The sequence below is a fragment of the Lathamus discolor genome, chromosome 15, assembly GCF_037157495.1.
Source record: "Lathamus discolor isolate bLatDis1 chromosome 15, bLatDis1.hap1, whole genome shotgun sequence".
NCBI classification, from domain to species: domain Eukaryota; kingdom Metazoa; phylum Chordata; class Aves; order Psittaciformes; family Psittacidae; genus Lathamus; species Lathamus discolor.
In genome coordinates, this window is record NC_088898.1 from 10,198,267 (window position 1) to 10,226,067 (window position 27,801).

Sequence of the window (27,801 nt, forward strand, 5' to 3'; positions counted from 1 at the left end):
CTCAGCTGTGTTTAGAGTGAGGCGCTGTGGCCGCTGTCTCTATGGTCCTCGTGGTGTCATGTGACCGAGGCGGTGTGGCATCATGGCTGCGGGCAGCGGTGAGCGGGGCCGGGCCGATGGTGGGGTGGGGGGAGAGCAGCACCGGGGCCTCGGTACGTGCGGGGCCGGATCGGGCCGGGCCGCTGCGGGTCACGGCGGCTTCTGCGCCTCCCGAGGGTCCCCGACTCTGTGTGTGGGCAAGGTCCCTCAGGCGGCGCCCGGGCTGCTCAGAGGGGCGGGCACCGGGCACGGGGCACCCGGTGCTGCTGCCTCCGCAGGAGCGAGCGGAGCCGGCGGTGCCGAGGATGCTCTGCCCCGGCTCGTCGCTGGTGCCCGTTCCGGGGGCGGGGCCGCAGGCACAGCCCCGCTCCGTTCTGGCGGATAAAAGAGTAAAGGCGAAAGAGCCTTTGGGAGCTGTGCGGAACCCGGGAGGGGGACACTGCAGGGAATCCCTAGACAGGAGGAGAGAAGGGAAAGAAGGGGCCGAGAGGCAGAGCTGGAGCTGGTGGAGAGGTTTGATTCAGATACTGCCGGGGGAGGTCTGTGGCAGGATCAGGCCGAGCCCGGTTATGACAGGGGGTGGTTGGACTGGTGTGACAGCTCCAGCCAAGAAAGCAAACGTGCTGTGGGAGAGTAGGTTACAAAGCTGCAGTTCGATTCTGTCTCCTTCCTGAGTCTTGTTCCCGTGCGCGTTGGGCTGCAGGGCTCCGTAACCTTGCTGTCAGTGAGCCAGTCCTGCAGAGATGGCTGGGGACAGCTCTGTCCTTCATGACTAAGCAGCACCTCTGCAGGAGCCCTGCTCACATCCATACACTGGCTCACAGCTCCATTGCTGTGCTCCTGAGCATGTTTCCCAGAGAACATAAACTCTGTTCTTGCCCAGACAGTTCAGGTCTCCCTCTTCTGGGCTCGCTGTTACACTTCTGTTCTTCTCCCACCTTATCCCAGCCTTAGCCCCGGCTGACTCTTTCTGCATTGCTGGTTTTTGACTCTTGCTCACATATAGCCTCAGGTCAACCCCTTTTTCTCCTTAATTTTATTGCTCAGCTGGTCCCCACCTGTCTTTTCCCAGCATCCCAACTGGTACCCATCTCATTACCAGCTGCTGTCCCCATTTCTTGTCCAGCCTTAGCTTTCTGCCCTCTCCTCAAAACCTGGCAACAGACTCCCTTTTTCTCCCTTGCTGGGTCAGAGCTGACAGGTTTCTGTCACCCCTTCACCCACCTGCAGTCCTGATGCCAGCAGGGATCTTGCTGCCATCCATTCGTTCGTCTCTCTCTGCTTCAGTTCCTCTTCCCTTTACCCTTGCATCAGCTGCTGTCATTGCACCCAGTCAGGCTGAATTAACAGAAAAACATTCTCCAGCTCTCAGTCCTCTCCAGTGACCCGGAAAACCCAAACCCCTGTTCTGGGACGGTCTGGCTGCCCTGTGAACACAGGATGGCGTGTGTCAGTCTGACCTGCAAGCACGGCCTGGGCACAGTTCTCCGAGTGCCTCGGAGGGCAGAGAACACATCCCGGCACGTGCCTGGGGCAGCAGCCATCGGCTCTGGTTTGTAGTCAGAGTTTTTCTGAAGTTGGGTTCTTTCAGCTTTACAGGCAGTTATTTGTAGAATCCCAGCCTGGTTTGGGTTGAAGGGACCTTAAAGCTCATCCAGCTCCAACCCCTGCCACGGGCAGGGGCCCCTTCCACTGGAGCACCTTGCTCCAAGCCCCTGTGTCCAACCTGGCCTTGAGCACTGCCAGGGATGGGGCAGCCACAGCTTCTCTGGGCACCCTGTGCCAGCGCCTCAGCACCCTCCCAGGGAAGAGCTTCTGCCTAAGAGCTCGTCTCAATCTCACCTCTGGCAGGTTCAAGCCATTCCCCTTGGAAATGGTCACTACAGGTCATAGCCTAACTTTATTCTAGAAGGTTTTACAATTGCTTATCATTTGCCAGAGTTGACTTTGGATTTAAGTAGTTTGGGGTTTGTTCTTGGTGCTTGATCTTACACAGCTTTTTTAGTTGCTGTCCTAGAGTGGACCCTGTTTTTTCCTGATCATTCAGAAGCCTTTCTCTGTACATGCTCCAGCTCGACTTAGTTGATCTTGTGCAGGGGTGACCAAGACAATCAACCCATGTCAGGCACAGCAGTGCTTTAACAGCTCGTATTAACACCTCTGCTGTGGAGGAGTGCTGGGATCTGCCTGTTTGATCAAGTCACAGAAGGGGATTAAACAATGACAGTTGCTGAGACAGTGATGTTTGTGTTTTTCCTTCCACACCCTCTCCCCCCACATTAGAGCACAGTTGTGTAGCCTGCACTCCCCAGCAGACGCGTACTCCAGGAGCCCTCTGCCCTGCTGTGTGCTGATGCTTTGTGCCACTGAGGCACAGCTCTAGTCCAAACCGAAGATGCCACTTTTCTTCCGTAAGAAGAAACCCAGCGATGATGCTCGGAAGCGCCTTGAATACCAAATGTGCCTGGTAAGCAATGGCAGGGGCTGTTCTGTGGCTGCTCCTGGATGCCCTGTGACTCGGTACCTCCCCTGTGTTACCAGTAATCCTGTTACTGATCTCACTGAGACAGCAGGTCACCTTCCTAATGTACATGGGAGAATTCCTGCTTTCCCTGTCTCCCTTTGCCCTCTCATCCACAGGTCCCCTTTGTGCTGCTTCCACTTCTCTCTCCCTCTGTGGTTCCGTGTAATGTCCTCAACCACCCACCTCCTGCCAGCCTGCATGTGGGACCCTGTCACTCCTTTCTCCTCTGTGCCCCTTCACTCTTACAGATCTCCCACTACACTTTTCCTGCCAAGGCACCCATCACATCCCCTTTGCCACCATGCCTGGCTTTCCTTGTGCCCCTCTTTTGCTTCTCATTTGGTATCTTTTGTTCCTGTCACTTGGAAGATGAACTTGTTAGACGTTGCTGTTTGTTTTCCTGGACTAGGATTTAGCCGGGATGCTCTGGGGTGGATCCTCAGCTGATTGCTGTCATGCCAGTGAGGTCACCAGAGCTGCCTGTCCTGCAGCAGCCACAGATTCAAAGTTGCCTATCCAAAAGCAATCTTCTGACTTACCTCGCTGCTGTGCTGCAGGGGCTGTGGAGTGGTGCTGGCGTAGGGGATCTCTGTGCTCTACCCCAGAGGCACCTGCATTTTAGAAGGCACAAAACGATGCATGTTGGAGGTCTGTAAGGTGTTTTGTTAAGGAAGGCTTCATTATGTGCCAGTAATGAAACCACTCTTACTGAATTTATTCAGTTGGAGGGTTTCTGCTCAGTACCTGTGGGGCTGGCGAGGGTCAGCTTGATCTGTCCATTCTAGGGTTAGTTCTGTATTGCAATGTGCTCAGTTTAGGGCCAGGATATCCAGTTCTGAAGACTTAACAGAGGCAGTGACACAAGCAGGTTTTATTGCCTTTTATTACCTTTAAGAAAATAATGGATGTGGTTGTTTTGACCATAGAAATACACTCCTGTACAGAAGCAGTGAGTCATTGGTCCTTGCACAGCAGGGCTGCTCTGCAGGTCCCATGGCAGCAGAAAGGCAACAGGAGTTTGGGCTCTGTGTACAGCTCAGCAGAAGGTTGCTGTGCTGGGTGAGACAAGCCAGGGACACAGCAGGCTCTTCACAGGCTGGGGTGGCTCTGCTGCTGCTCCCACAAAGCACTTGAGAACCCAGCATTTGTTTTATGTATCCTTTCAGTTCAAATTGCAGAATTAGGATGTGCTTTGGCTCTTTGTGCAGAAATTCATTTATTGTACTAAAAGCCTTTCTCTGCAGTTTGGTTTCCTGGCTGCTTTTGCTTGCTGAAGCAGCACTCTCTGCTTTTAGTGTTGTCACTGAGTTATGGAGCTGTGGCAGAGAGCTGGGATTGCATGTTCCAGGGAGGGACAGTGACTTTAGTCAATGTGCAGCAAGGGGTCCTGTATTCCTGCATGGTCTAATCCTCTGGGTGGATATCTTCTCTCTCTGCAGGCAAAAGAAGCGGGTGCTGATGACACTCTGGACATATCCAAATGTGAGCTCTCAGAGGTGGGTTCTCTACAGCTTCCACTGTTAGCTCCCACTCACACAGCGTTAGAGGCTGATTCTTCTGTCTGCTTCTTGTTACCAACTGTCAGATTTGATATCGTGGCTGTGAGCCTTGAGGCAGAAATGGGTTCACTTCTTCCTGTGCCTGCTGAGCTCTGGCTTTCAGGTGGAGGCTTTTTCCCCCCATTTGTGGGGAGGAATTGCCTCTCTTACCTGATGCTTCAACAAGATTTCTGTCCTGAGAATCCTTTTTCATTTGACAAGATGGGAAGGGCAGAGTGGTGTCACACCTTCCACCAGTACCGTACCTTGGTAGGACCCTAGTGTGGGACCTCATGGCCTAGTTTTGCTAGTCGTAAGGGAATTTGTTTGCCAAAGGCTGTTTCTGATCCCAGAGCTGCAAAGTCTGCCACCTGCAGTTATTTTCCCGTGTAAGTGAAAATCCTGGTTCCAGGCTGCTGCCTGAGGACGGAAATCTCACTTCCAGCGTGGCTGCTTTTGTGGCAGCCAACTAAATTAGAAACAAGCTGTGCTGGCGCGTGAGCAGTTAGTGACAGACTGCCAGGCTTGCAGAGGAGACGCAGCTCTTCCTCCTAGCAGCCAGGCAGTCCTGGTGAGCAGAAGCCTGTTTCTGTTTCACTTGCAGTTTTTATCATTGTCTTGTGTTCCTAAAATGTTGGTGTCTGTGACCTTTTGCCAAGCAAGCTCAAAGATACTGCACTGCTCTTTGAGGAGAGACTTAGGACCGTGCTGGGGAGGATAGCTGTCTGCTGTGCAGTATGAAAAGGCTTGGCTGAGACTTTGGGATGTTTTGTCCCAAGATCAGAAGCCAACAGCATCTCGTGTGTTGGTTTGTAAGCTCTGTGGGACAGTCTGCAGGCCAGGCTGGGTAAGGGGGTGGCAGACAGAGGATGCACTGAGCCAGCTCCATTCATAGCCGTAGCTGGTTTGGCATCCCCAATGGCTCTGTTTGGGTTGGTACCACAAAGCTCTCTCTTGTTGTTTCTTTATAGCCTTTGTTGTTTCAATAAATAAACTGATCCATCAGTTTGGGCTTCAGATTAACTCTAGACAAGAATTTGTGCGGGACCCATGCTGCAGAGCAGGTCACAGTGCTCAGCCTCACCTGGCAGGGCTGGATTTGCTGGCATATGCCCTTTCTGTCTGCCCCTCCACTCCAGCACTTGAGGATGCTCAGTCCTGCCCGTTGCTCACCTGTCTCATTGAGCCCTCAGTGTATCTGCTGAGGTTTCAAAACCATTGAGTACATTTGTATGTGAGTAACTGAAAATATGCCTGGACTCTTGAGTCATCAGCACAGTGAATATTAAACCATTGCAGGACTCGAACCCCTGCTGTGCACAGCTCTCAGTGTGCTGAGCTGCTGCAAGCTGTTTAAGTGGAACCTAGCCAAGAAGTCCTGGCATCCTGGGCCAAGACTGGGCCACTCATTTGAAGTGTCACTTGTGTTTTCATTACTTATTCACACTTTGCAGGTGGATGCTGTAGAAGTGCTTACAAAGGCAGTATCGTGAGAAGCCTGACACCACTGTTCTTTAATTGTTTTTAGGTTCCTTATGGGGCCTTTGCGACTTGTAAAGTCTTGCAAAAAAAGGTAATGTTGCAATCAGAGCTTATTAGCAAATTCCATTATTATGCTTGAGTATTACTGGTGTGTTTGAAATGACTGTATAGGGTTGTTTATGTCTTGCTGCAGAAGTATGCTTGTCATGAATTAGGCCACTTGTATAATACATGGAGAGCACTTCGGGGAGGAACTAATCCTGTCTGTGTGCTTTAGAGCTAACTCCTGTGATAAAAGATCTTAGAATCACAGAATCCCAGCCTGGTTTGGGTTGAAGAGACCTTAAAGCTCCTCCAGCTCCAACCCCTGCCACGGGCAGGGACCCCTTCCACTGGAGCAGCTTGCTCCAAGCCCCTGTGTCCAGCCTGGCCTTGAGCACTGCCAGGGATGGGGCAGGCACAGCTTCTCTGGACAACCTGTTCCAATATTGTTTCTACCTTAGCCTATCTAATAGTGTTTCCCATGTAAGGAACTAGGCTCCTGTTTAGATCTTCTGGTAAATGTTTGATCTTCTGTGAAAATGCATTTACTGTTTTAATGTTTTATATGCTAGTGAGCTCTTATACAGCCTCCACAACCAAAACTCAACAGATGTGCTTGTTCTAGATAGGAGTGCCTCTTGTGTTCATGTTTCAATGAGATTTTTCCTCCTCAGGTGCTGATTATTCATACGAATAACCTGACATCTTTAGTTCCAAAGTCCTGCAGCCTCTTGAGTCTCGTGACTGTGAAGGTAAATGTGATTCTGAACAGTTTATCTGCAGTTAACCCATTTCCCTTGCATTCTAGCTGCATTAAAACCCACTGGCCCAAATAAATCCCTTCTGTCTGACTGCCTTTGCCAAGAATCAGTAACAGGGTGTGAAACCTGCCTTTCCCAGGTCCACCTCCCTGGTGGACAGATACCACTCACTGAGCTGTTTGTGCAAGATCAGATCAGTCCCAGGACTCATTTATCCTGTTCACAATCCCACGCTTCCCCCTCAACAGCCTCTCCTGGTGGTGCTCAGTCAGAGCTCAGTGCGCTGTGGGGTAGATGCATCTCTCTTCTGCACTGGTGGGTCATTTGAATGTGAATGAAACTGGTGGTGGGTGACGGTTTGTGATGGGGCCATAGCTGTCACTCCGCTCTCAGCTCCACCGCCTTCGTGCTGTGGTTGCACAAGGGGCAGAGGTATTCCAGCTGCTCACATCTCCCCATGGAGGGAGGTCTCCAGGCATAATCCTGTTCTCTCCCCATGCTGTTGGAGCATTCAGCTCCCATGGAGCAGCTCAGCTCACTGCTCCTGTGGAAAATGTCTTTCTCTGCCAAGCTGGCTCTATGGAGATGATTTAACCAATTAGCTCATCCAGTTTTCTGGAGCAGCTCCCTTGGTGTCAGTGCTCTCCCCAGTCTTTGGTTTGTTCATCCATCTGTAGAGGCTTCAGTTTGCCAAAGGCCTACAAGAATCAAGTGCACCTTGAGAGTTTAAGGCACTTTTCAATGCCCCATTGGAAGGGAAGTAACTTTCTTTGCTAGATAACTCATGACCTTTTGTCCTTGCACCACGACTTCTTTTCCCAGCCTGATTTGGTGAAATCACCCACTCTTCCAGGTTCTGGACCTGCATGACAACCAGCTGGCATCGCTTCCTGCTGATATCGGTCAGCTGGCATCTCTTCAGGTAACGGATTTGTGGCTGCATCCCGAGTGTTACAGGACAGCAAGGATGTGCTATTTGTTTTGTAATTAATCACAGCTTCAGTGATGGTGCTGATATTGTCAGATCTATCTCATTGACTTGACTGACATTGTTGAGCTGGCTTATTGGAAAGGGAGAGCAGGAGAAGAGCTGGAGAAGAGCAGGCATGCTGAGTTAGGTAGTCCCAGTTTAGCGCAAGGGCTCAGTCCAAGCGGCTCACACTGCCAAGCAGAGCAGCAGCTTCCAGTCCTGTGGATTTCCCCAAATACTCAGGAAATGAGGAATAACACGGGGAGTGCAGTGTGTTGCAGTGCATGCTGAGGGTCCTCTCTGCTCAGAGTGCAGCGTTGGGTTCAGCCACTGCTTCCTGCCCTGCCCTGGAGGAGAGGACGCTGCTTCCCAGTTCCTGCCTCTGGGCTCATCACCTACTGATGCTGTGGGTTGGGAGTAGGGTTTCTCACTGCATGTGGTAGCCCGATGTACCCTGTATCCACGGCTTCTGGAAAATACGTGTTTGTGTTTAACTCAGAAAGTACTGTCTAGACCTAATTTCAAGTTGTCCTTGTGGGCCTAGAAGTAGTCCCAGCAACGCAGATGTGTACAAGACCTGAGACTTGTATAAAGGATCTTTAATATCTTTTCTGTTGATACCGTAGGTTCTAAACCTTGAAAGGAATCTTTTAAAATGTCTTCCACAATCTATAGGAGACCTTGCCCAGCTCCAGATGCTCAATGTGAAAGGTATGGCTCATGCTTCTTGCTGGTGCTCTGGGCGGAACACTGTTTAATGGTCTGGGTCATGTTGAGCTGCATTGGTAATTACTGCTTTCAACCAGTGCAAGCACCAAATGGTTTGTGCTACAAATGCTGAGGAAGAACACAAGAAATATTTCAATTCAAATAGATGTCAAGGCAGGAGAAACCATCTAGGCCCAAAATGGTCAAACATGGTCCATACAAATTTGGGAGGCAAAGGAGACTGTTACAGGGAGCTGCTGCTGAAACAGGGAAGTTCGTGGAGGGTGAGGCACTTGGAAGTGCAACTCAGTTCATTGCCGTATCTGTCTGCAGCACCTGGCCTCTGACCCTTAGGTATGGAGTCCCACACTCAGCCCCCTTTCTCCATCTCTGATACTTACACAAAGGGAAGAAGAGTCCATAGCGGGGGGTTGGAACTGGGTGATCTCAAGGTCCTTTCCAACCCAAACCATTCTATGATTCTGTTACAAACATTTTCCTGATAAAGAGCACAGCTCCAGCCTGCCGCAGCGGGATGGTCCTTTTGGCATGAGTCACAGGCCAAAATGTGCCTCCCATCGCTGGACCTGTGCGCTGGCACTGTGTGCAAGTAGATCTCGATTCCCAGGTGCCTTGGTGGGCAATGGCAGCCTTTGGAGTCCTCCCTCAGCCTGCAGTAGAGTGTAGAAAATGAGACGTATGTATGGTTGTGGTCTGGGCTTCCAGGAGGTGAAGTGCTGGGTCAGGCTTTGGAAAGGTTCCATGGTCCCAAGTGGCTTTTGTGTCTCTCAAGGTAACAAGCTGAAGGACCTGCCTGCGACTGTGAGCGGCATGCGGAGCCTGCGCGCCCTGGACGTCAGTGGGAACGTGGTTGTGGAGCTGCCGCGGGGGCTGGCGCACATCCGCACACTGGAGGTAGGCACCCAGCCCCTCTGCTCCCCTCCACAGGCTGCGCCTTCTGCTGCTCCCCTTCCCTCTTGCTCAGAATGGTAGAAAATTCAGCGTAGAAAGTGAATTTTTAGGGTTTGGGAGTTGTAACAAGTTGCAACATAGGCGGTTCATGGGGTCCCAAGGAGCGTTTGTGCACCCTCCCTTCTTTGGTCTTTCCTGATCCCTTTTTACAATGGTTTAATGGTACAAAAGGAGTCCACAGGGTGTGAACCTCAAGGAGTTACCTGCCAGGGCTGTCTCTGAGAGCACAGACTGTGCCTGTGGGCTCAGGTGGGCTCAGCCCCCTTGCACCAAAGCTGAGTCTAAATGAGCAGATGGGATATTTCCAATGAGGGTTTTGCCTCTGTTGCTGTGACAGATCCCTGCCTCGCTGTCACCCCCCGTGGGCTTCTGGCTCCCTGGAGCGCGCAGTCAAAATAGGACAAGCATCAGGGTTCTAATGGATGTGTTACCTTCTGGCTGCCGAACTTGTCAGTACTAAATGGAGCAACTGTCAGACAACAGGGCTGACTCTGCCACCAGCACGGAGGGTGGAAATAAATGCTCTCTGGCCTCAAACACACAACATTAGGCTTCCTTTCTCTTGTGGGGAGTCTCTGAGGTGAGGGATCCGTGCAGCTTGCTCTGCTGTGTTTGATAAAGTGGTTCCTTTCTAGGCCTCCCTGCTATGCCCTTCTCTACAGGAGGCAGCATTAAGTCCTTCTGGTGACCACGGTAGGACAAAACAGCAAGTGGTCCTTCTGTTCACTCTTTGTGGTACTTCTCTCTGTGCCCTTTGTATCACCATCCCTTCCATGCGTCATGCTTAAGGGCTCCAGCACACTGAGAAGTGCTGTGCCTGCTTGTACTTAAGCACAAAGTAGGCCCATCTGCATGAGGGGAATGTTCCACTCAAGTGCCAGCTCAGAAGCTCCCAAATAAGGGACAGTGGAATGAGCTCTGAAAGGTGTCAAACACCCAGCAGAAAGGCAAAACCTCATATTTATGTCAGGATTTAGGGTACCATGAAGTTTTCACTCCATAAGTGAAACTCTGGGGAGCTGCAAGGATAATTGCAGTGGGACTCTGGCTGGTCCATCAGGGTAACCTGGAGCTCTGTGTGTTCTCTCTTTGGAGACGCTGACCCTGGATGCCTCATCCATGATCTACCCATCACCTGACATTTGCAGTGCAGGTACAGAGTCCATTCAGCAGTTCCTCTGCAAAGGTAAGCAAGGAGAGTCTGGGGATGGCAGTGAGCACTTGGGGACTGCTCTGTGCCCTGGCTGGGTGCTGTGATGCTGTGGCATGTTCAGAAACTGTATTTATGAAGGACAAACATCGCATTGGCTCTGCTTGGAGTGGTTCCTGACTCTCTGCATGCCTGCCAGCCTGGTCCCTGAGTTCTGTGTCTTTGCTGGCAAACAGCAAAACAGGAGCCCTTCTTTGAGGCTTCCTTCTCACTGTCACACTGAAATTGATAATGGCTTTGTTAAGACATCAGAATAACCGGGTCAGAGACTGCCCAAGTGACTGTAACAAGTCATTGCATCTCCCATGGGGTTGTTTTCTCCAGTGGGAGGATCAGGCATTGCCCAAACACAGCTGCCTTGGGACAACAAGATACACTCAGTAGTCACTTGAGGTCCCCTCATTTTCTATGAGGAAGGACCAGGCGCCTGCAGGCTGACAGGTTCTTAGAGAGAGGTGAAAACCAGATGGAAGACTCGAGAGGACAAAGACGTTATCCTGTGAGCTTGTAATCACTGTGTTTAGTGCAGACAGGAAGGTTTGGTAGGTTTTGTGCAGGGGCAGAGCCTCGCCAGAGCTTGGGCTAATCCTTGAATGAAAAGGACAGAATTTACTGTGGTGTGGGCAGGAATATTCACAGCCCTGCAGAAGTCAGTGTGCCTGTACCTGTGTGAGGGCAGAGTTTCAATCTGAGCAGCTTTGATCATCTTCCTGGTGGGAAGGGGTGGCACTGTCTAGGAGCTTCTTGTTCCTAAGCCTGCCTGAGCTAAAGGAACTCTTCTGGAGACTCATCTGTGTGTGTGGAGGAGCACAGTTGGAAGCAGTCTCACACACCAGCCATGCTGCCAAGGAGGCTGTAAGCACCAAATGTTCTTGTTTTGTGTCTGATGACTTCCAGAATGTGGAATTGCATACTACCCCCCCGCTCAGTACCCGCTCCCTGCCCTGGAGAGTGATGGAGGAGGAACGTCTGTGGATGGGGTGGACAGGGCAGTGCATAAGTACCTGGAGGAGGAGGGCGAGTGGCAGGTGAGGCTCCACTGAGTGTGAAGTCATGTGAGAGGGGTTTGGAGTTGTCTCTCTGCTCCATCAGTGGATGTCACAGCATTTAGCACGTCATCCTTCATTACCTTCCCTGCCATGAGGTGGGTCTTTTGGGAGCATCAGTGCCCAGAACCAGGCATAGCACTGTGGGCATGAGTGGCTCATCTTTCTGAGAGCTGGGGATGGGGTTACCACTGCAGGCTCCTGGAAGACACACTGCGAAGGACTGTCTGTCCTTGAAAGCAATGACACAGTCAAGGGACAGGGGTGACAATGGGACACAGTGTGTGCAGCATGGTGATACATGTGTATTTTGGGAGGAAGAGCCTTGCGGTTCCCAGCCAAGTGCTAGATGCTTTCAGCTCTGCCTGGGAAGGGTGAGGGTAGGTGCATAACTGTGATAAGCTCTGCTAATTCCTTGGCAAGTACAGACTAGATTGCTTTGTCCCTGGAGAAGGGAAGGACTGGACTTTGTGCCTATGTTAATTTTCTTGTGCCTTTGGTTGATGTCTGTACTCACTTAGGGGAAGATATAACGTGGGCTAATAATAGCTACAATAAATTGCTCTTGAGAGTAAATGTCTGCTGATATTGTTTATTTTCAGCACAAGTTCTTGGATTATGAGAAGAGGAAGGTAAGGATGAGCCTGCAGATGCTTTGTCTGCAGCATCGCTCGGCTTCTGCTTCTTGTTTTCCATCCTTTTATCTGTTCTTTCAGCAAAAAATGAACGTTTGAGAACTGAGTTCTTGTAGAAACCGCCCAGAGCTGCTCACTCCTTGCTGCAGGAGGCATGGGGGAATCTGTGACAGACTTGTCTGACACACAAAGCTGATGAGCTGCAGTCGAAGTCCTACCCCAGCCCTTTGGCTCAGAGTGCCACCATTCCTGCTGTCTCCTAACACTCCTTGTTCCTGTCCTCCATTCCCGTCACATGGGTGCATTTTTAGTTTGGTTTCCTCTTTATTTCACTGTCTCTGCCTCTTCCCCTGTGCAAGGCTCACTTTGAAATAGGGAGAGGCTCCTGTCAGTGCATTCACCTTTCCCTTTGGTTAGAGCTGCTCACAGCTGGCTGCCTCCTTCGCTCTGTTGTCCTCAGACAGGGGAGTCCCCTCTCCATCTGGGATTGAACACAGCCTTAATTTGGGCCTTCCCTCTGCATTGGCTGTTTCAGTTGTATGGGTTGATGCGCAGGGACTTTGGCTTCATGACTATGAAGTGAGCAGTGGGGAGTTTGGAGACTGTCATAAAGAGAGCAGCAGCTTCTGCTTCACAGTTTTTGGGTTCCAAAGGAGAGAACATTTCCATTCCCTAGTCAAGCTCCTGTCTGCCGTTGGGCTGGCTTCCTTGTCACCAAGGGGATTCACTTTGCCTTGGTTTACAGTTCTGCCAGGATTGATTCTTGCTTGGGAAGGAGCAGAGCCAGCGACTACTGAGCTCTGGCATTCATCTTTCTCCTTATTCCTCTCAGGAACAGAAAATGCAGGAGAAGCTGGAATTTGAGCGGCGCTTGCACAAGGGGCAGAGAGAACAGGCTCTGCTGGTCCAGCAGCTCAACAGTCAGAAGGACGACATCCTGCAGACAGTGAGAGAGGTTGGTCTCCTCTGGGCAGGCTCCATACAGGACACTGCCTGTCCCAAACTGACCTTGTCCTCCTTTGCTTCTCCCTTGCTTTAGGACCAGATGAAGCTGGAGGAGGGTCTGACCAAGCACCAGCGCTACCTCGAGGAGGAGCGCCTGAAGCTGCTGCAGCAGTTGAAGCAGGCAGAGCAGGGCATTGCCGGCCGTATCCAGAAGCTGCTGGAGGACAACCAGAGGTGGGGTCCCAGGGGTTTTGCAGTGATCTCTGCCCCTCAGGGGCTCGCGTTACTGTGTTCCATTCTGAGCAGTTCACTTTGCTCTCTGTGAGTGTTATGAGGCTGGTCACAGCCGGTGCCTGCAGGAGTTGAACTGCCAAAGTCCCATTTAAAAGAAGTGGAATCTGCCACATTAAAAAGTGTTTCACACATATGTGTGCTGTTGGAGTTTTGCAGCACTGGAAAAAGCCAGAATTCCTCATGGAAGGTGCATATTTGAAGTATTTGCTGTGCCTAGCTCTGCTGCAGACACAAGGTTACCAGTCTGCCTAAAGCTGCTCTTCTGCACGTGAGAACCAAAGTCGTTTTCTGCCCCAGGGGCATAGGATGTCCTGCTCAGCTTGATGGAAACCTCTTGTTTCCTCTTCTTTTTTAGACAAAAACAAAGTTCAGACATGCTGAAATCCTTGGAGAATGAGAGGTGAGTCTGCTGGGAATAGGCTCTTCTACAAAAGGGGAGAGAAGCTGGGAAGTGGTTCTGGGACCTTCCTTTCAGAGCCACACCTGCATCCACCTTAAGTCAGGAGAAGTTTATCTCATACCTGCAGCTGGTTCTGGTCACTGTTGGAGGCAGGACACTGGACTGGATGAGTCTGGGCATGCCCAGTCTGGCAAACCCAATGGGACGGTGAATTTACCTCTTTTTCATCTGTGAATGTCCTAGCTAAGGATTTTGGAACAAAACCCCTGTATTCCACTATCAAGGAATCCTACATTTGTTGGAAGGCAAGGCATTTATGAAGGGTAATGTGTACAGGCTGGGAGGGATACACTGAACGCAATGCTGCCATTCAGCCAATGCTCTGAACTCTCCCTCCCTTCAGCCAGCTGTGCTGTGCCACAGTAAACTGGATGGGCACACTGACCTGACTGAAAACAGTCCCTTTGTATGTTTGATAGTTTTCCAGTCACGTCGGTTCCTGCTCTGGTCAGTGGGGTTGAGTGTGTTTGTGCTAGGGCAAGAGCAGGGGAGGTGGGGATGGAGGCCAGGCTGCTGCTTTCGGTGGCACTGCTCAATTAGGTCAGCTTTAAAGTGCTCCTCAAGCCTTAAGAAAAAGGAAAGTAAAACAAGGGACCAGCGTGGTGGTGGTGGGAGTGGATGCGCATTGAGTGTCTCTCAGAAGGGTCAGCATTCCAGTCTAAGAAGCAATTGTCCCCATGGTTTTGAGCAAGATTTATGTTGTCTCCCATAGACTTAAGAGGTTCCTCGCCAAGAAATCATGGAGACATTTGTGTCTTTGATGAGCACATGGCTATCCTGGGCCACTGGCAGGGTGAATCTGAGCAGCCCTTAGGCTCTGAGGTGGGTGGGTGGAGAAGTGAGATACTTGTTTGAAGAAGTGGCTGAATTGTTCTTGTTTGTTCAACAGAATAAGGATGGAACAGCTGATGGCAATAACACAGGAGGAGACAGAGCAGCTACGCAGAAAGGAAGTGGCCGGTACGTCCAAATAGCAATTTGGGGTGGTAAGGTGCAAGAAAGACCTGGTTCCCCTGGAGATGTCCTGAATAGGTGACGTGGAAGATGCTGTGTCACACACACATTCTTGCTGTGTTGCTTGGTGCAGTGGGGTGGAGCTGTGGGGGGATAGCACTGCACATGTACCATAGCTGATCCCACGCTTCCCCTTCTGCTCACTGCTGGCTCTTGAGGTGCAGGCTGTGCTCATGTGGCATAGACTCATCGAATGGTTTGTGTTGGAAGGGACCTTAAAGCTCATCCAGCTCCAACCCCTGCCACGGGCAGGGACCCCTTCCACTGGAGCAGCTTGCTCCAAGCCCCTGTGTCCAACCTGGCCTTGAGCACTGCCAGGGATGGGGCAGCCGCAGCTTCTCTGGGCACCCTGTGCCAGCGCCTCAGCACCCTCCCAGGGAACAGCTTCTGCCTAAGAGCTCAGCTCAGTCTCCCCTCGGGCAAGTTCAAGCCATTCCCCTTGGCCTGTCCCTACAGGCCCTGCTGCTTTTCACACAAGGAATTTGTGAGGCTGGATATAAGCACACAAAGTGCTTCATATTTCCAAGGTACCAAACACATGTTAACTGATAAAGTTCATGAGGCAGGAGGTGGATGGTCCTAGGGAGCCTTTGCTGCTCGTGATGACCACATGGGTGATGATCACTGGGGTTGCAAAGGAAATGGTGTGGGTGTGTGTTGTCACCCTGATGATGGGTTAGTCGCAGTGGGACAGGCAGAGCTGCAGCCATCAGAGCTTCGGTAGAGCAGTGGCTGGGTTCCTCCAGGCACTGAAGAGATGCCAGCACAGGCAGAGCAGAGTTTGCTCAGCTGATTTCCCCCAAGATAGCTGTGATTCTTGCAGCTGAACGAGTCTGCTCTGAAAGGAATGAAAAGGAAAAAGCGAGGACAGGCTGGAAATGAGAGGAGGTCACTGTTATCTGCAAGTGTAGCCTGTTCTAGACACCCTCTTTGATGCAGACTGACAGCCTTTCTGTCCCCCAGCTGCCATGCAACAAATGCTGGCCGAGAGCTACAAGAACAAGCTCATCCAGATGACCAACGAGTCTCGTCGGCAAGACCTTGTCAACCAGGCCTGCTCCAGGTACAGGGAGAGGTGGCTGGGGCTGGTGGTACTGCCGTAAATCCCTTTCTTTCCAGCAGTCCCTGGTGTCATTCCCATCTATACACACACACAGGAGCTCCTGCAGCCACTGGAGTACAGCAGGACAGTGGTGAGACCAGGTGGCACTGCAACTTAAAGAAACTATCAAACTTGGTTAAATGAACCAAATTCTGATCACAAGGATCTGCATGTTCATCATACCTTTGATGAACTATCACTTTTTTTACACTGTTTATTTGACTTTATACATTCTGCTGAATATGGAGATGGAATTAGACTGGTTTTCCTGGTTTGTTAGCCAGTTCAGGGTCCAGCTCCAGCACAGGATTCCTTTCCTACCTCCCAGTGTTGTCTCGAAGATGCTGTTTGTCCATGTATAGGACTTGTTGCATTGGCCTGCTCCATTTACAAGAGGTAAGAAAGAGCTGAACAGAACCAACATTGTGTGCCTGTGACCTACCCAACAGGGGAGTGGGCAGACACTGTCCTGCCTGCAAGTGCAGGCAATACATGGCTGGCCACGTTGTCTGGGTCTCCATCATCAGCACACCCTCTGCAATACAGAATGCCAACCCAGCAGCTTGTTGGGGCAGCAGCAGCTCTGGTTTGGACCTCAAGCTGTGCACATGCAGGCAGCAGTGCAACTGCTCTGCCTGGCTCTGTGTTGCAGGTTTGGTCTGGTTGTAGGGAAGGAGGTTTGAACTCTGTCAGCCTTCAGCTCTGCAGTGCCAGGGCTCTTCCCCCTTGTTCAGTAACACATTTCCTCATTCCTGGGTTCCTTGTTTGCTTTTCCTCTTGTTTGAACAAGAGTCTCAGCCCCAGCAGTAACTCCGTGGCAAATCCATCTTCTTGCAGCCTAGCTGAGATGGATCAGAAGTTCCAGCAAATCCTGGCTTGGCAGCAGCTGGATCAGAACAAAGCTGTCAGTCAGATCTTGCAGCAGGTAGGCAAAGGGGGTCAGGGAAAGCAGCTGCTTGTGGAAGCAGGGTTGGGAGTGGATCACAGGAGCAGCAGTGGCTGTGCTGGGCTGATGCAGGAGTGATTTTATTTAACACTGTGCTGAACTTTGTGAACCTCTTATTCTGGCAAATTGACTTGGGGGGCTGAAAGGAAAATGCATTAATTTTTTAAGAAGGCAAAGGCATAGACCATGAGGAGCAGAACTGGTCTGTGATCAATAGCGAGGATGTTGAGGCAGAACTCCTGTCTTTTTGGCAGGTTTCCTGGGTGGGATGGGGCATTTTCAAAGCCTCTGCTCTTTCTGAACCCGAGACCTCTGCGGTTCATTTTTCAGTGCTGTGCAGACCTGTCCTATTGCACAGCCTTGGGGCTCAGTGCTGCTGAAAGTGAGAGGTGGGCTTCAGGCAGAGCACTCCAGATGTGTGATGGAGAGCATGAATGTGAGCTCTGTGTCTGTCTGTGAAGTGGGGTTTTACCTTTTGGGACTCTGGGGTCCAAGACAGGGTGTAGTCAGGGCACTGTTGCCCAGGGTAAGCACTGTTCAGGTGCTTGTACATGAGTTAACTGCAAGGCACCAGTGTCTCATAGCCCATTTGCAGCTGCATCAGCAACCTCACTAAGCAGGCTTTTGCCTCTCCCTTAGATTGAGATGCAGAAAGCTGCCTTTGAAGCTCTCCAAGTGAAGAAGGATCTTATGCACAGGCAGATCCGGAACCAGGTGGGTCAACAGCAAGGAGCAGCTCAGCTCATACACCGTTCGATGAGACTCTTCTGAGGAGGATCAAGACACTGTGAGCACAGAGCGGGGTCTGGAGGCGGTGAAGAGCTCTTATATTGCTGAGAGCTCCGTACCGAAGCCTCAGGCTGTGTTGGTTAAACTGCATTCTCCCAGCTCAGTGCAGATTCATGGAAGTAGTGGAATTGCCATTGCTTCAGTCATCTCAGCACTAATGTGGATGAAGTGCTGGAGAGTTGTCACTAGAGGACAGGCCTGCACTGGCTATGCAGGGTGACCTGCAATTGCAACTGTGATTTCCTTCAGGTTGTGCACTTGGCAGGCCTGCTGTTTCCACATGAGTTCACTGCATCTCCATCTAGCGCATCAGAACTGCACCTTCAGCCATAAGTTCACCTTTTCTTTCCCATTCCCAGCCTGCCTTTCTGAGGTCCATTCTGCCGAAGGTGCAGTGCAATAGTTGGGGGGAAGAGCAAAAGCTGGTGGAGAAAGTAGCGGTGGTTGGTTGATGCAGGCAGATGGGGGCTGGTTTCTGACACAGTGCTCCAGAATCTTTCCTCTCCTCGTCTACACTAACAGAAAAGTCTCACATCAGGATTTGGTGGATGAGCTTAAGAGCTTGGTTACACTGAGTCACTCAGTGACCAATCCCTCTAGAAGCCTATGGGTTGCACATAGACAATCCAGGATCTGAATCTGCCAACTCTCCATTGCTCATGTTCATCAATAAGAGCCTGCAGTTTGCTCACATTTGTAAAGAAAGGGGAGTTTGTGCCTTGCTGCCATGGCTGGACCTTTTACTACTGAAATCCAGCCACCCCCAGCATCCTGCATGGGCTGTGAGCGGGCAGGAGCCCTGGGTACCGCCTGCTGCAGAGCCCTGGTGTCAGCTGGACTTCCGTGGTCATGGCGCACATTAAGCAGCATGGCCTGGGGATGTAGCTGGGCTCTCATCTTGGCTTTGCTCTGGGACCTTGGGCAGCTCACTTCACCTCTCTGTGTCCGAGTTGCCCCACCTGAAAGAGCACCGATCATTATGGTATGTGCTGGAGCATCTGGAAAGCAGGACCCTGCCCCAGCTAGCCTGCAGTTTGAGCAGCGGTGCCAGGGCTTTGACTGTCAGTTGCTGCCTTCCAGAGTGGCTGCTAAAGGGTCGACAGAACAAACTGACTGCAGCGTGCTAGGCCTGAACAGAAGGTGTTTAGAGAGACAAGTAGAGAGCAGGGACACAGCTCCTCAGGCAACAACCAGAGTGACCCCTACGAGCATGCATCGTGGAAGGGCATTAGCAGTTTCCCCAGGCGTCTGGGTGGCTCTGCAGTGCTGTCCCTCCCCTGGCAGCAGTTACACCTTGTCTTAGAGCATCGATGGAAGTCATTTCAAATGTCAGTAAAAAATGTTTCATCTTCTGTTTAGATTAAATTAATAGAAACAGAGTTATTGCAGCTGACACAGCTGGAGTTAAAGAGGCAAGAACTGGACACAGAGACGCTGCAGGTATGTAGGGCTCTGGGGCTGCCCCCACCCTCTCTCTGCTCTGGGATCGCAAAAGCTCCACTTCCTGCTTCTGCTCCAGATGGTTTTCTGCTCAGTCAGGAGGGGACTTCCCCCCAGGACACCACAAACCCCTTTGTTGTGGGAACATCGCTGCTGCTGCTCATCTCTATGCATTTCAGGGCAGGGACAAAGCAGGGGCAGATCCAGGTTTGCTGGGAGGGGAAGGATTTGGGGATGCAGTTGCTGGCTGTCCCAGGAACACCGCCTGCTGTGCATCGCATGCTCTCACACTGCTGTGTTGTGCTTTGGTTTTAAACACCCGCCAGTGATGGCTGTCAGCTTTCCCCTTCATTCCTAAGCCCTGTCTCCCAGGCTCTGCCCCACCATCCCACCATTCGAGGGGCTGACTCCAGCAGCAGCCACGCATTGAGGAATGTCAAGTTTGGCTTAAGCTGCTTGGCTTTCAATTCTGTTACTGCACCTTTGCATCAGTTGTTGTCCCGTGTGTGCTATTTGCCAGGTCAGGTCGCCTCTTCAGTCAGCCCCGGATCAGTAGCAAACAGCATGGATTTTCCCCACATGGTGCACAGAGCGGGTTGGTGGGTGCTGGCTTCAGACAGGACTGCCTCTGAGCCCTGGGCTGGGCTCCTGGGCGAGCAAGATTTGGGTTCTGCTACCTTCATTCACACAGCCCCTCCATACAATGCTGCAGCGCTGGGGGGTCTGGCGATGGGGGGCAGCCCGAAGTTCATGCAGGGAAGAGCAAGGAACCTCAGGCAGGTGACACTGGGCTCCAGCGCAGTGGATCTGCCCTGGTACCCCCCTGCAGCCCTGCGGGCAGCACGGGACGGTTGCAACTTCAGTGCTGGATGCTGAGAAACAAGGCACAGACACCTTCATCCCTCTGGATCTCCCCCGCCCTTTGGTGGTCTCCAGCCTGAGCATTGCGGTGCCCCAGTGCAGGGGCAGTGCCCACAGAGCAGCCCCACACCCCCTGCAGTGGAGGGATGCTTCCTGCCCAGAGCACGGGGGCTTTGGTGAGGAACTTCTTAAACCTCTGACGAGCAGGAAGAGGCAAAGAGCCCCTGAGCAAGGGCCGTGTTTGCTCAGGTCTATTGCCGGGTCTAGGGAGTGACCTGGGGCTGCTGCAGTGCGGGTGGGCAGCAGAGCACATCTCGAGGTTCGCTGGAGCCTCCTGGGTGCTGCCTGGTTCAGCTGGGGCTGATCCCTGCAGAGATGCCCCATGGATGTTCTGAGACAATTCCCCTCTCATCTCCCCGCAGAGTGGCTCAGTGCTGACTTACCTTGCCTGGCACCCACCGGGGTGGCTTGGTGTGAGACCCCAATGAAAGCAAGCTCCCCAAGGGCATGAGGAGGTTGCTGCCTTACTCCCACATGCCTGCAGGCTCTAGACCTAGTTCCAGGTGGTCTTTGTTAAGGAGGGAAACCACAAACACTTGCAATGCCATTGACTGAGCTTGTGATGGAGGTGAGAGCTGCTGCAGGTCCTGGGCTGCCTGGGGGCTGCTGGGGGCTGGACCGCAAGCAATGGTGAGTGCAGGGCCCAAAGGAATGGGTGCAGCTCGGCTCTGCTGTGCCAGTTCCTAGGGGAGGACTGGGGCTCTGCTCCAGGGCTGAGGGACATGGAGCTCAGGCTGCCACCTCCGCTGTGTCTGTGCTGGGTATGGTGGATGCCAGAGTCCTTCTGTTGCAGGGGGTGATCACAGAGCAACGGCAAGCACTTGGCTACCTGCTGCAGCAGCTGCTCAAGGAGAAGAAGCAAAGGGAGGAAGAGCTGCAGCAGATACTGGTAACGAAGGCTCTCAGTTAGGTGCTGTAATGAGGAAGTGCAAGGGTCCAGGGGTCAGCATGGGGATGAAGGGGGCTCTGAGGGGTCGGGCCCCCATCCAGAGGATAATTGAACCTCATGAAGTGCTAATGGCAGCTCTCGGGGCAGGTTGCAGTACTGCAGCAGGCACTGCTGTCAGCAGAGCCAAGCTGGGGAGGGGGAATAAGCACAACGCCACGAGTGCCCCACGTGAGGTCTTGTAAAGCAGAGACCTCCAGCCCCTGCTGAGCTTCAGGAGGCCGGGCTGCGGTGCCCGGGCCAGTGAGCAGAGGGGATGCACAGCCCTAGGCTGGCTGGTGGGGCCGAAGTGGGAGCAGGCTGCAGAAGGCCAGGAGTGCCCATGGTGCCCCAGCTGTGCCCATTGCAGTGCTCTGAGCTCGCCCTGCACAGCCCAGGCTGTTGGTTTCCCCTCCCTCACATCCTCCTCAAGCATCCCTGGACCCCCCCGCAATGTTCCCTCGGGCTGTGCAATGAATGAGTTTGTTTTGCAGCTGGAATTGGAGGCAAAGAGCGAAACCCAGCAGGAGAACTACTGGCTGATCCAGTACCAGCGCCTGCTGAGCCAGAAGCCGCTCTCGCTGAAGCTCCAGGTCACTGCTCGGTCACTGCTGCCCCTGCGGCTGTGCCTGCCCTGCTGCAGCCGTGGGCTCAGCCCGGGCAGGGAGCAGGGCACAGACCCCTCGCAGAGGCTGAGCAGCAGCTGTTGCTTTGCCCACCGTGCCCTGAGCAGGGTGCCCAGCAGCCCTGTCCCAGCGCTGTCTCTTGGAGGTTACGGGGCTGCCTGGTCTGTGAGGAGCCAACACCTCCATCACCTCATTGTCGAACTGCTTGCCGGGAGCAGAGGGCTCCCTGTGCCTCCCAGACTGGGCCTCTTGTTCCTTATCCAGATTCCCTTGCCAGTCCATCTGAACACAGCAGCTCCTGTCCATCCCTGCCTAACAGACTGAGCCAGGAGTCTGCGCTGGTCAAATCCAGCCACAAAGAGATGGAGCCCAGCTCTGCCCATGCTGTTACCAGCTGGAGCCGGCAATGCTGGGGCTGCTGCAGCCACCAGCAGTGTTTCAGTCTTCCCTAAACACGTTTTGAGCTGTGCTCATGAAACACCTCGGGCCAGAGCCCTGCCGGGGGGTGCAGAATGCTCAGAGGGCAGGGCTGAGCACGCTGCCTGTCCCGCTGCCTGTCCCACTGCTGTCCCACTGCCTGTCCCGCTGCTCTCCCGCTGCTGTCCCGCTGCCTGTCCCACTGCCTGTCCCACTGCTGTCCCGCTGCCTGTCCCACTGCCTGTCTCACTGCCTGTCCCGCTGCCTGTGCTCAGGGCCTCATCTAGGGCTTGTGTTTGCAGGAGGAGGGCTTGGAGCGGCCGCTGGTGGCCCTGCTGACGGAGCTGTCTGCTGAGCACTACGTGCCCATCTTTGCCCACCACCGGGTATCCTTGCGAGCCCTCGGCACCATGAGCACCAGTGACCTGGAGAAGGTAGGAGGCAGCGGGCGCATGGAGCGGGGTGACCCCGACCCCGCCGGCCCTCGCTGCGTGCGGTGCCCGTGGTGCTGCCCAGGGCAGGTCCAGCCGGAGGCCGTGGTCACGCTCCCGGTGTCACCGCCAGCCAGGGGAGGTGCCAGGGCTGCTCTGAGCCATCGGCTCTCCGGGGCACTGGGGTGGGCTGAGCCGGGGCTCTGCCTTTCAGCATCCCCCAGATGCTCTTTGTAGTAGGAATGGCACCGGGGGAATTCCTTTCTCTGCTTTCACACCCGATGGAGGCGCTTCCCTTGGCACGGCAGGGTCTTGCCAAGTGTTTGCCGTGTCCCCTTGGGGCCACAAGCGTCCTTTCCCCTGCGAGAGCTGAGAGCCCCCTCTTGCACCGCAGATCGGTGTGGCGGAGGCCGGCCTGCAGCGCGCCATCCTCCAGCGGGCTCAGGAGATCCTGGCTGTGGCCAAGACCATCCCAGGTACCTGGTTCTTGTCTGTCTGGCTTCTCGATGCGTTTTACACTTACAGCAGGTACCTGAGCCTTGAGGGGGGGGATCTGTGGGACCAGATGCCTCCCTCTGGGGAGCTGGTGTGCGGAGCGCGGGCTGCAATGTCAAGCTGCTCCCATTGACTTCCCTATTTATTGGGTCCCTGGGCACCCATCACCGTGCAGTCACCCCGATGCCGTTGGGTGGGTGGGAGGTGGGCAGCGATCCCGGTGCTCAGACCTCCTGCCTGTGGGTGCAGAGCTGCTGAGGACGGAGGACACCGAGGTCCCTGCAGCTCCAGAGCCCAGCGCTCCCTGGGAGGAGCCTCCGAGCCCTGTGGTCCCGACGGCTCCACTGCTGCAGTGGGATGAGAAGAGGTCGGAGTGCGTTGTCTGCATGGAGCAGGAGGTGAGACCCCGCACACACGTGGTGCTGGAGCAGGGGTGGAGTGAGGGCAGCAGCCCCATAGCCCTGGGCAATGGTCCCTCAGCTCCCCGGCACAGCCATCACCATGGGGAGGAAGGCAGGGCAGGGCTGGGCTCCTTGGGGGCTTGGGAAGGGCCTTGCTGAGCTCCTGTGCTGCTCTGTCCATGGATCAACCATGGGAAGCATTCATGGGGCTGCTCAGTTCAGCCCTGGCCCGTGTCCCCCCCTCAGACCCTCTGCACTGGTGGCACAGCCCCATCACTGGAGATTGGGGTGCAGGGCTCTGCCTCCCCTCCTGTGACAGCCCCCGGTGATCCCCATGCCCTCCCGTGCGGGAGCACAGCGGTGCTGGGAGGAGCGTTACGGCCCAGCACCGCTCTCCATGTCCGCTTCTCTGTCTCTCCTCCAGACGCAGATGATTTTCCTGCCCTGTGGCCACGTCTGCTGCTGCCAGAGCTGCTGCGAGCGGCTGCTCACTTGTCCCCTGTGCCGCAGGGACATCACCCAGCGCATCCGCATCTTCCACAGCTGCTAGGGGCAGGGTGAAGGAGGATGAGGCTGCCCCGCACTGCCGCTGCCAGCCCTGCCCGCGGCGCTGCCCCTCTGCTGCTCCATGTCAGACACTCGCACCATGATCGGCGCTGCCCTCCCCTGCATGGCCCGGGCTGGCTGCGGCTGCACGCAGGAGTCTCAGTGTCCCCCGTGTTCCCTGATGGTTGCTCAGCCTCCACCTTGGGTTCCTTCTTCACCTGCATCCCCTCCTCCTGCCTGCCCCTGCCCGCCCAGCGTCCTCTTGCCTGGGCGCGCTGGGGGATGGAAGCGGGTGCCCCCGTGGCCCCTCTTTGCTGTGGATGCATTTGCCTTCGGAATTGCCCCTCGCGCAGCGGGGGCACAGCCAGTGCCGGCTCTGAAGCTGCTCCCCGCTGGGGCCGGGCGCTGCCGGGCATCGAGCGCGGTGCCTGGAGGTGGGGGAATCTCCCATGGGAGATGCTGGCAGTGCCCTGTGCCTGTGTCATGGCAGAGCTGTGGGGCTTCGCGCCGGTGACCCACAGGAGCCTGTCAGGGGCTGCAGGTGCCAGGGCAGCGTGAGGAGCTCCCTGAGCCCTAATTCAGGCTCCAGGACTCGAGGGCCTTGCTCTGGCCAGAGGAGCCCAGTGGGGTCCCAAAGCTGAGAAACGCATTGGAGCAGGAGCAGGAGTCCAGCAGTGGGGGTGAGGGGCTGGGGCTGGGCCGGTGCAGCCCCAGGTGCCTCCCTGCACTGGTGGTAGGTAGCGCTTCATCAGTAGGAACAACGATCCCAGAGCATCTTCCATCTCTTGACCCTGAAGTGTGAGATGCAGCGATAAGCCCAGTCCCACCGCGGCCCTTCCCCAGAGAAGCTATTAAAGAGCAGCTGGTTTCTGCTGGTGCTTGTTTGCTGCCTGTTTCCCTCTGCAGGGGAGGATGCTTGAAAACCAGGGGCTGTGCGGCTGTCCCGGTGCCACCTCCTCTCCCACATCAAACTGGGACAAATCTGAGGGTTTTAGATGGAGAAAATCCTTCCCTGTGAGGGTGCTGAGGCGCTGGCACAGGGTGCCCAGAGAAGCTGTGGCTGCCCCATCCCTGGCAGTGCTCAAGGCCAGGTTGGACACAGGGGCTTGGAGCAAGCTGCTCCAGTGGAAGGGGTCCCTGCCTGTGGCAGGGGCTGGAGCTGGATGGGCTTTAAGGTCCCTTCCAACCCAAACCGTTCCATGGTTCTGTGATCAGGGTTGCTCACTGCAGAGCAGCCGCAGGGAGCAGGAGCCCTCGGACCCTTCCCTGGGGTCACTCTGTGTGTGCTACACCCATGAGGTGCATCCCTGCACCCCAGGGACCACAGTGGGAGCTTCACGTGTCCAGTTGGAGAAGGAGGGGACACCCCAGAGCTCCCACTGCCCCAAGGCCTGCTCCATCCATCCCTCCATCCCATCCATCCACCTGTCCATCCATCCGCCCAGCCACCCACCCACACTTCCGTCTGTCCATCCATCCATCCATCCATCCATCCATCCATCCATCCATCCATCCATCCATCCATCATCCATCTATCCACCCACCCACCATTCCTTCTGTCCATCCATCCATCATCCCTCCCTCCCTCCCTCCCTCCACCCACCCACGCATCCCCTCTCACAGTGCCAGGGACTCTGCTACTCCCGATTGCCTTCATGCCCTGGGCGGTGCTGGGGGCTCGATGGGTGCCAGGAGCCGGGGGCAAGGTCTGCTCCTGCCCGTAAATAAGTGCCAGCGTTCCGGGAGCTGCCCTTTGCCCCCGAGCCCCAGGGAGCTGGGCACGGGGACACCACAGCTGAGGCACCACCACCTGGGGGCGGGCAGCTCGGCCCCACCGGGCGAGCCCGAGACCCGGGGGTGAACGGGTGAGGAGGGGTCCCCTGCACCCGCATCGCGCCGGGCTCAACCTTCGGGTGCCGCCGCGGGTCCGGCGTGGAAGGGATGCGGGGGGGGGGGGCGTTGTCCCGCACTGGTGAGCGCGTCCTAAGCCAAGATCCCCCCACGCGCTGCGCCCGGGGAGCGCCGGCGCGGTTCGCGCCGGGGAAGGGGCAGGAGAGGCGGGCTCCTGGGGCAGCCCCCCCCGCTCGGCGCCCCCCGCCCGTGCCCCGCCGCCCGCCTTCAAAAGCCGCCGCGCGGGGGCGTCCCGCGGCGCCATGGCCCTGGGGCCGGAGGCCGGCGGGGAGTGCGGGGTCTGCTACGAGGCGTTCCGGGGCGGCGGGGGGCGCCGGGCCCCGCGGCAGCTCCCGTGCCGCCACTCGCTCTGCCTGCGCTGCCTGCGCCGGCTGCAGGACCGCGCCGCCGCCTCCATCAGCTGCCCCTTCTGCAGGGCCGTGGCGCCGGTGCCCGAGGGCGCTCCCGGGGCGCTGCGGGCCCCGGGGACCCTGCCTGGGGACGAGGAGGAGGAGGAGGAGGAGGAAGGCAGCGGCGCCCCCCCGGCCCGCCCCGTGGCGGTGGAGGTGGCGTTCGCCGCCCACGGCCCCGTCTTCGCGGTGAGCGGGGCGGTTTCCCCCTGCGGCCCCGAGGCCCCGGGCGCCTTCGTGCTGGGGCTGCCGGGGCAGGGGCTGCTGCTGGACACGCAGCCCCCCCCCGCCTCCATGGAGAACCTGCGGCTCGGCTTCGCCGCCGGCATCCTCGTGCTCATCGTCTGCACCTTCTTCCTGCTCGTCTTCCTCAAGTAGGTCTGCGCCGGGAGACCCCCCCCGGGCAGCCAGGATGGACCCGGCGGCGGCTCACGGGCGGCTCAGGCCATGGGGGGCTCAGCACGGCCCGGGCCGCGGGGCCGCAGGACCTCGGCTGCTCCGCGCACAGGCGCCGGGCACCGCCGCTGGAGAATTAAGCTCCTGCCGCGGTTGGCTTCCCCCGGCTCTGCCCGTGCCCTCGGGCTGTTCCCGACGCTCCCGGCTCAGCGGCAGTCCCCGCGCGGGGCCATGGACATTCCCGGCGGCTGGAAATGCGCCCCCCGGCTGCGCCCCAGTTCTTGTCTTCGGGCAGCGAGGACGGGGCAAAAGGGGACGGGAAGGGCTCCAAGCGCTGCTCTGGAACTGTTCACGGGCAGCTTCAAAGCCGCTTCCCCGGGAAGAGCGCGGCGCGGTGCAGGCAGCAGGACGAGGGGAGGGCAGCGCCCTGCAGGGATGTGGGGCATTAAATACCCGTGCGCCCGGCACCGGCTCCTGTTGCTTTTCTGGGCATCCGAGGCAGGGGGGGTTTGCTCCGAGAACGGGGCGGCCGCTGCGCTCTCCGCAGGCAGGGCAGGGGCTGGTTTGATAACCAGGGCCCGGGCAGGGAGAGGGGGATCCCCTCATCCCCCAGCCCTGAGACAGCCCAGCGAGCCCCTCCCTCCGCTGAGCACCCACATCCCAGCCGCACCCCAGAACCTGAGAGCAGAAACAGCCCCTTCACATCCCCCTCCGCAGGGTCCGGCTCCTCCATCACCCCAGAACTTGCGGTCCCCCTGGCAAGCCCAGAGCTCATCTCACCTTCACCCTTCCTGCGCCTCAGGCAGGAACAGGGGCAGAGAACAAACGTGGCTTCTTTTAGGTGCTGAAACTGAGCCCGAAAAGATCCCGAGATCTACAGCATGGGGAAGGGGTTGGTACCGGCTGAGAAGGGCTTGGGGGTGTTGGCTGATGAGAAGCTCCCCATGACCCAGCTTCAGTGAGCACTTGAGCCCAGAACCCCCCCTGTGCTGGGCTGCACCCCCAGAGCGTGAGCAGCAGCTCAGGGAGAGGATCCTGCCCCTCTGCTGTGCTCTGGGGAGACCCCCCCTGCAGCCCTGATCCAGCTCTGGGGCAGCAGCACAAGAGGGACGTGGAGCTGCTGGAGCGAGGGCAGAGGAGGCCATGGAGATGCTGCGAGGGCTGGAGCAGCTCTGCTCTGGAGCCAGGCTGAGAGAGCTGGGCTGGGGCAGCCTGGACAAGAGAAGGCTCCTGAAGGGGAGACCTGAGAGCAGCTCCAGTGCCTGAAGGGGCTGCAGGAAACCTGGAGAGGGGCTTGGGACAAGGGCCTGTAGGGCCAGGCCAAGGGGAATGGCTTGAACCTGCCCGAGGGGAGACTGAGCTGAGCTCTTAGGCAGAAGCTCTTCCCTGTGAGGGTGCTGAGGCGCTGGCACAGGGTGCCCAGAGA

The 27,801-nt window shown here is 55.7% G+C and overlaps 1 protein-coding gene across 7 annotated transcripts; it reads left to right on the top strand.

Annotated features, from left to right (window-relative positions):
* On the top strand, positions 1–24,556 carry LRSAM1 (leucine rich repeat and sterile alpha motif containing 1). Of its 7 annotated transcripts, XM_065695234.1 has the most exons (25): positions 1–98; positions 2,323–2,506; positions 4,003–4,059; positions 5,630–5,674; positions 6,300–6,377; positions 7,240–7,308; positions 7,983–8,067; positions 8,858–8,979; positions 10,132–10,222; positions 11,144–11,274; positions 11,895–11,924; positions 12,760–12,882; positions 12,967–13,106; positions 13,522–13,566; positions 14,516–14,586; positions 15,604–15,703; positions 16,580–16,667; positions 17,328–17,402; positions 18,837–18,917; positions 20,632–20,727; positions 21,258–21,356; positions 22,109–22,240; positions 22,632–22,713; positions 22,982–23,130; positions 23,558–24,556. In XM_065695234.1, the coding sequence occupies exons 2-25, from the start codon at positions 2,435–2,437 to the stop codon at positions 23,681–23,683; spliced, it is 2,187 nt and encodes a 728-aa protein (XP_065551306.1). In that variant the 5' UTR covers positions 1–98; positions 2,323–2,434; the 3' UTR covers positions 23,684–24,556. The 7 variants fall into 7 exon arrangements, 6 of the variants coding, with proteins under 6 accessions (XP_065551306.1, XP_065551307.1, XP_065551310.1 ...); XR_010616084.1 differs by lacking the exons at positions 21,258–21,356; positions 22,109–22,240; positions 22,632–22,713; positions 22,982–23,130; positions 23,558–24,556 and adding exons at positions 19,747–19,954; positions 20,201–20,406 and having other exon boundaries at positions 20,632–20,707; XM_065695236.1 differs by lacking the exons at positions 1–98; positions 2,323–2,506; positions 4,003–4,059; positions 5,630–5,674 and having other exon boundaries at positions 6,298–6,377; positions 7,209–7,308.
* The last annotated feature ends 3,245 nt before the right edge of the window (positions 24,557–27,801 follow it).

Bases quoted from the DNA above. Each gene is read 5' to 3' on its own strand.
- LRSAM1 (XM_065695234.1), top strand. From the start codon at position 2,435: ATGCCACTTTTCTTCCGTAAGAAGAAACCCAGCGATGATGCTCGGAAG. The intron at 8,980-10,131 runs GTAGGCACCCAG...CTCTCTTTGGAG, and splicing joins CGCACATCCGCACACTGGAG to ACGCTGACCCTGGATGCCTC. The intron at 13,567-14,515 runs GTGAGTCTGCTG...TTTGTTCAACAG, and splicing joins AAATCCTTGGAGAATGAGAG to AATAAGGATGGAACAGCTGA.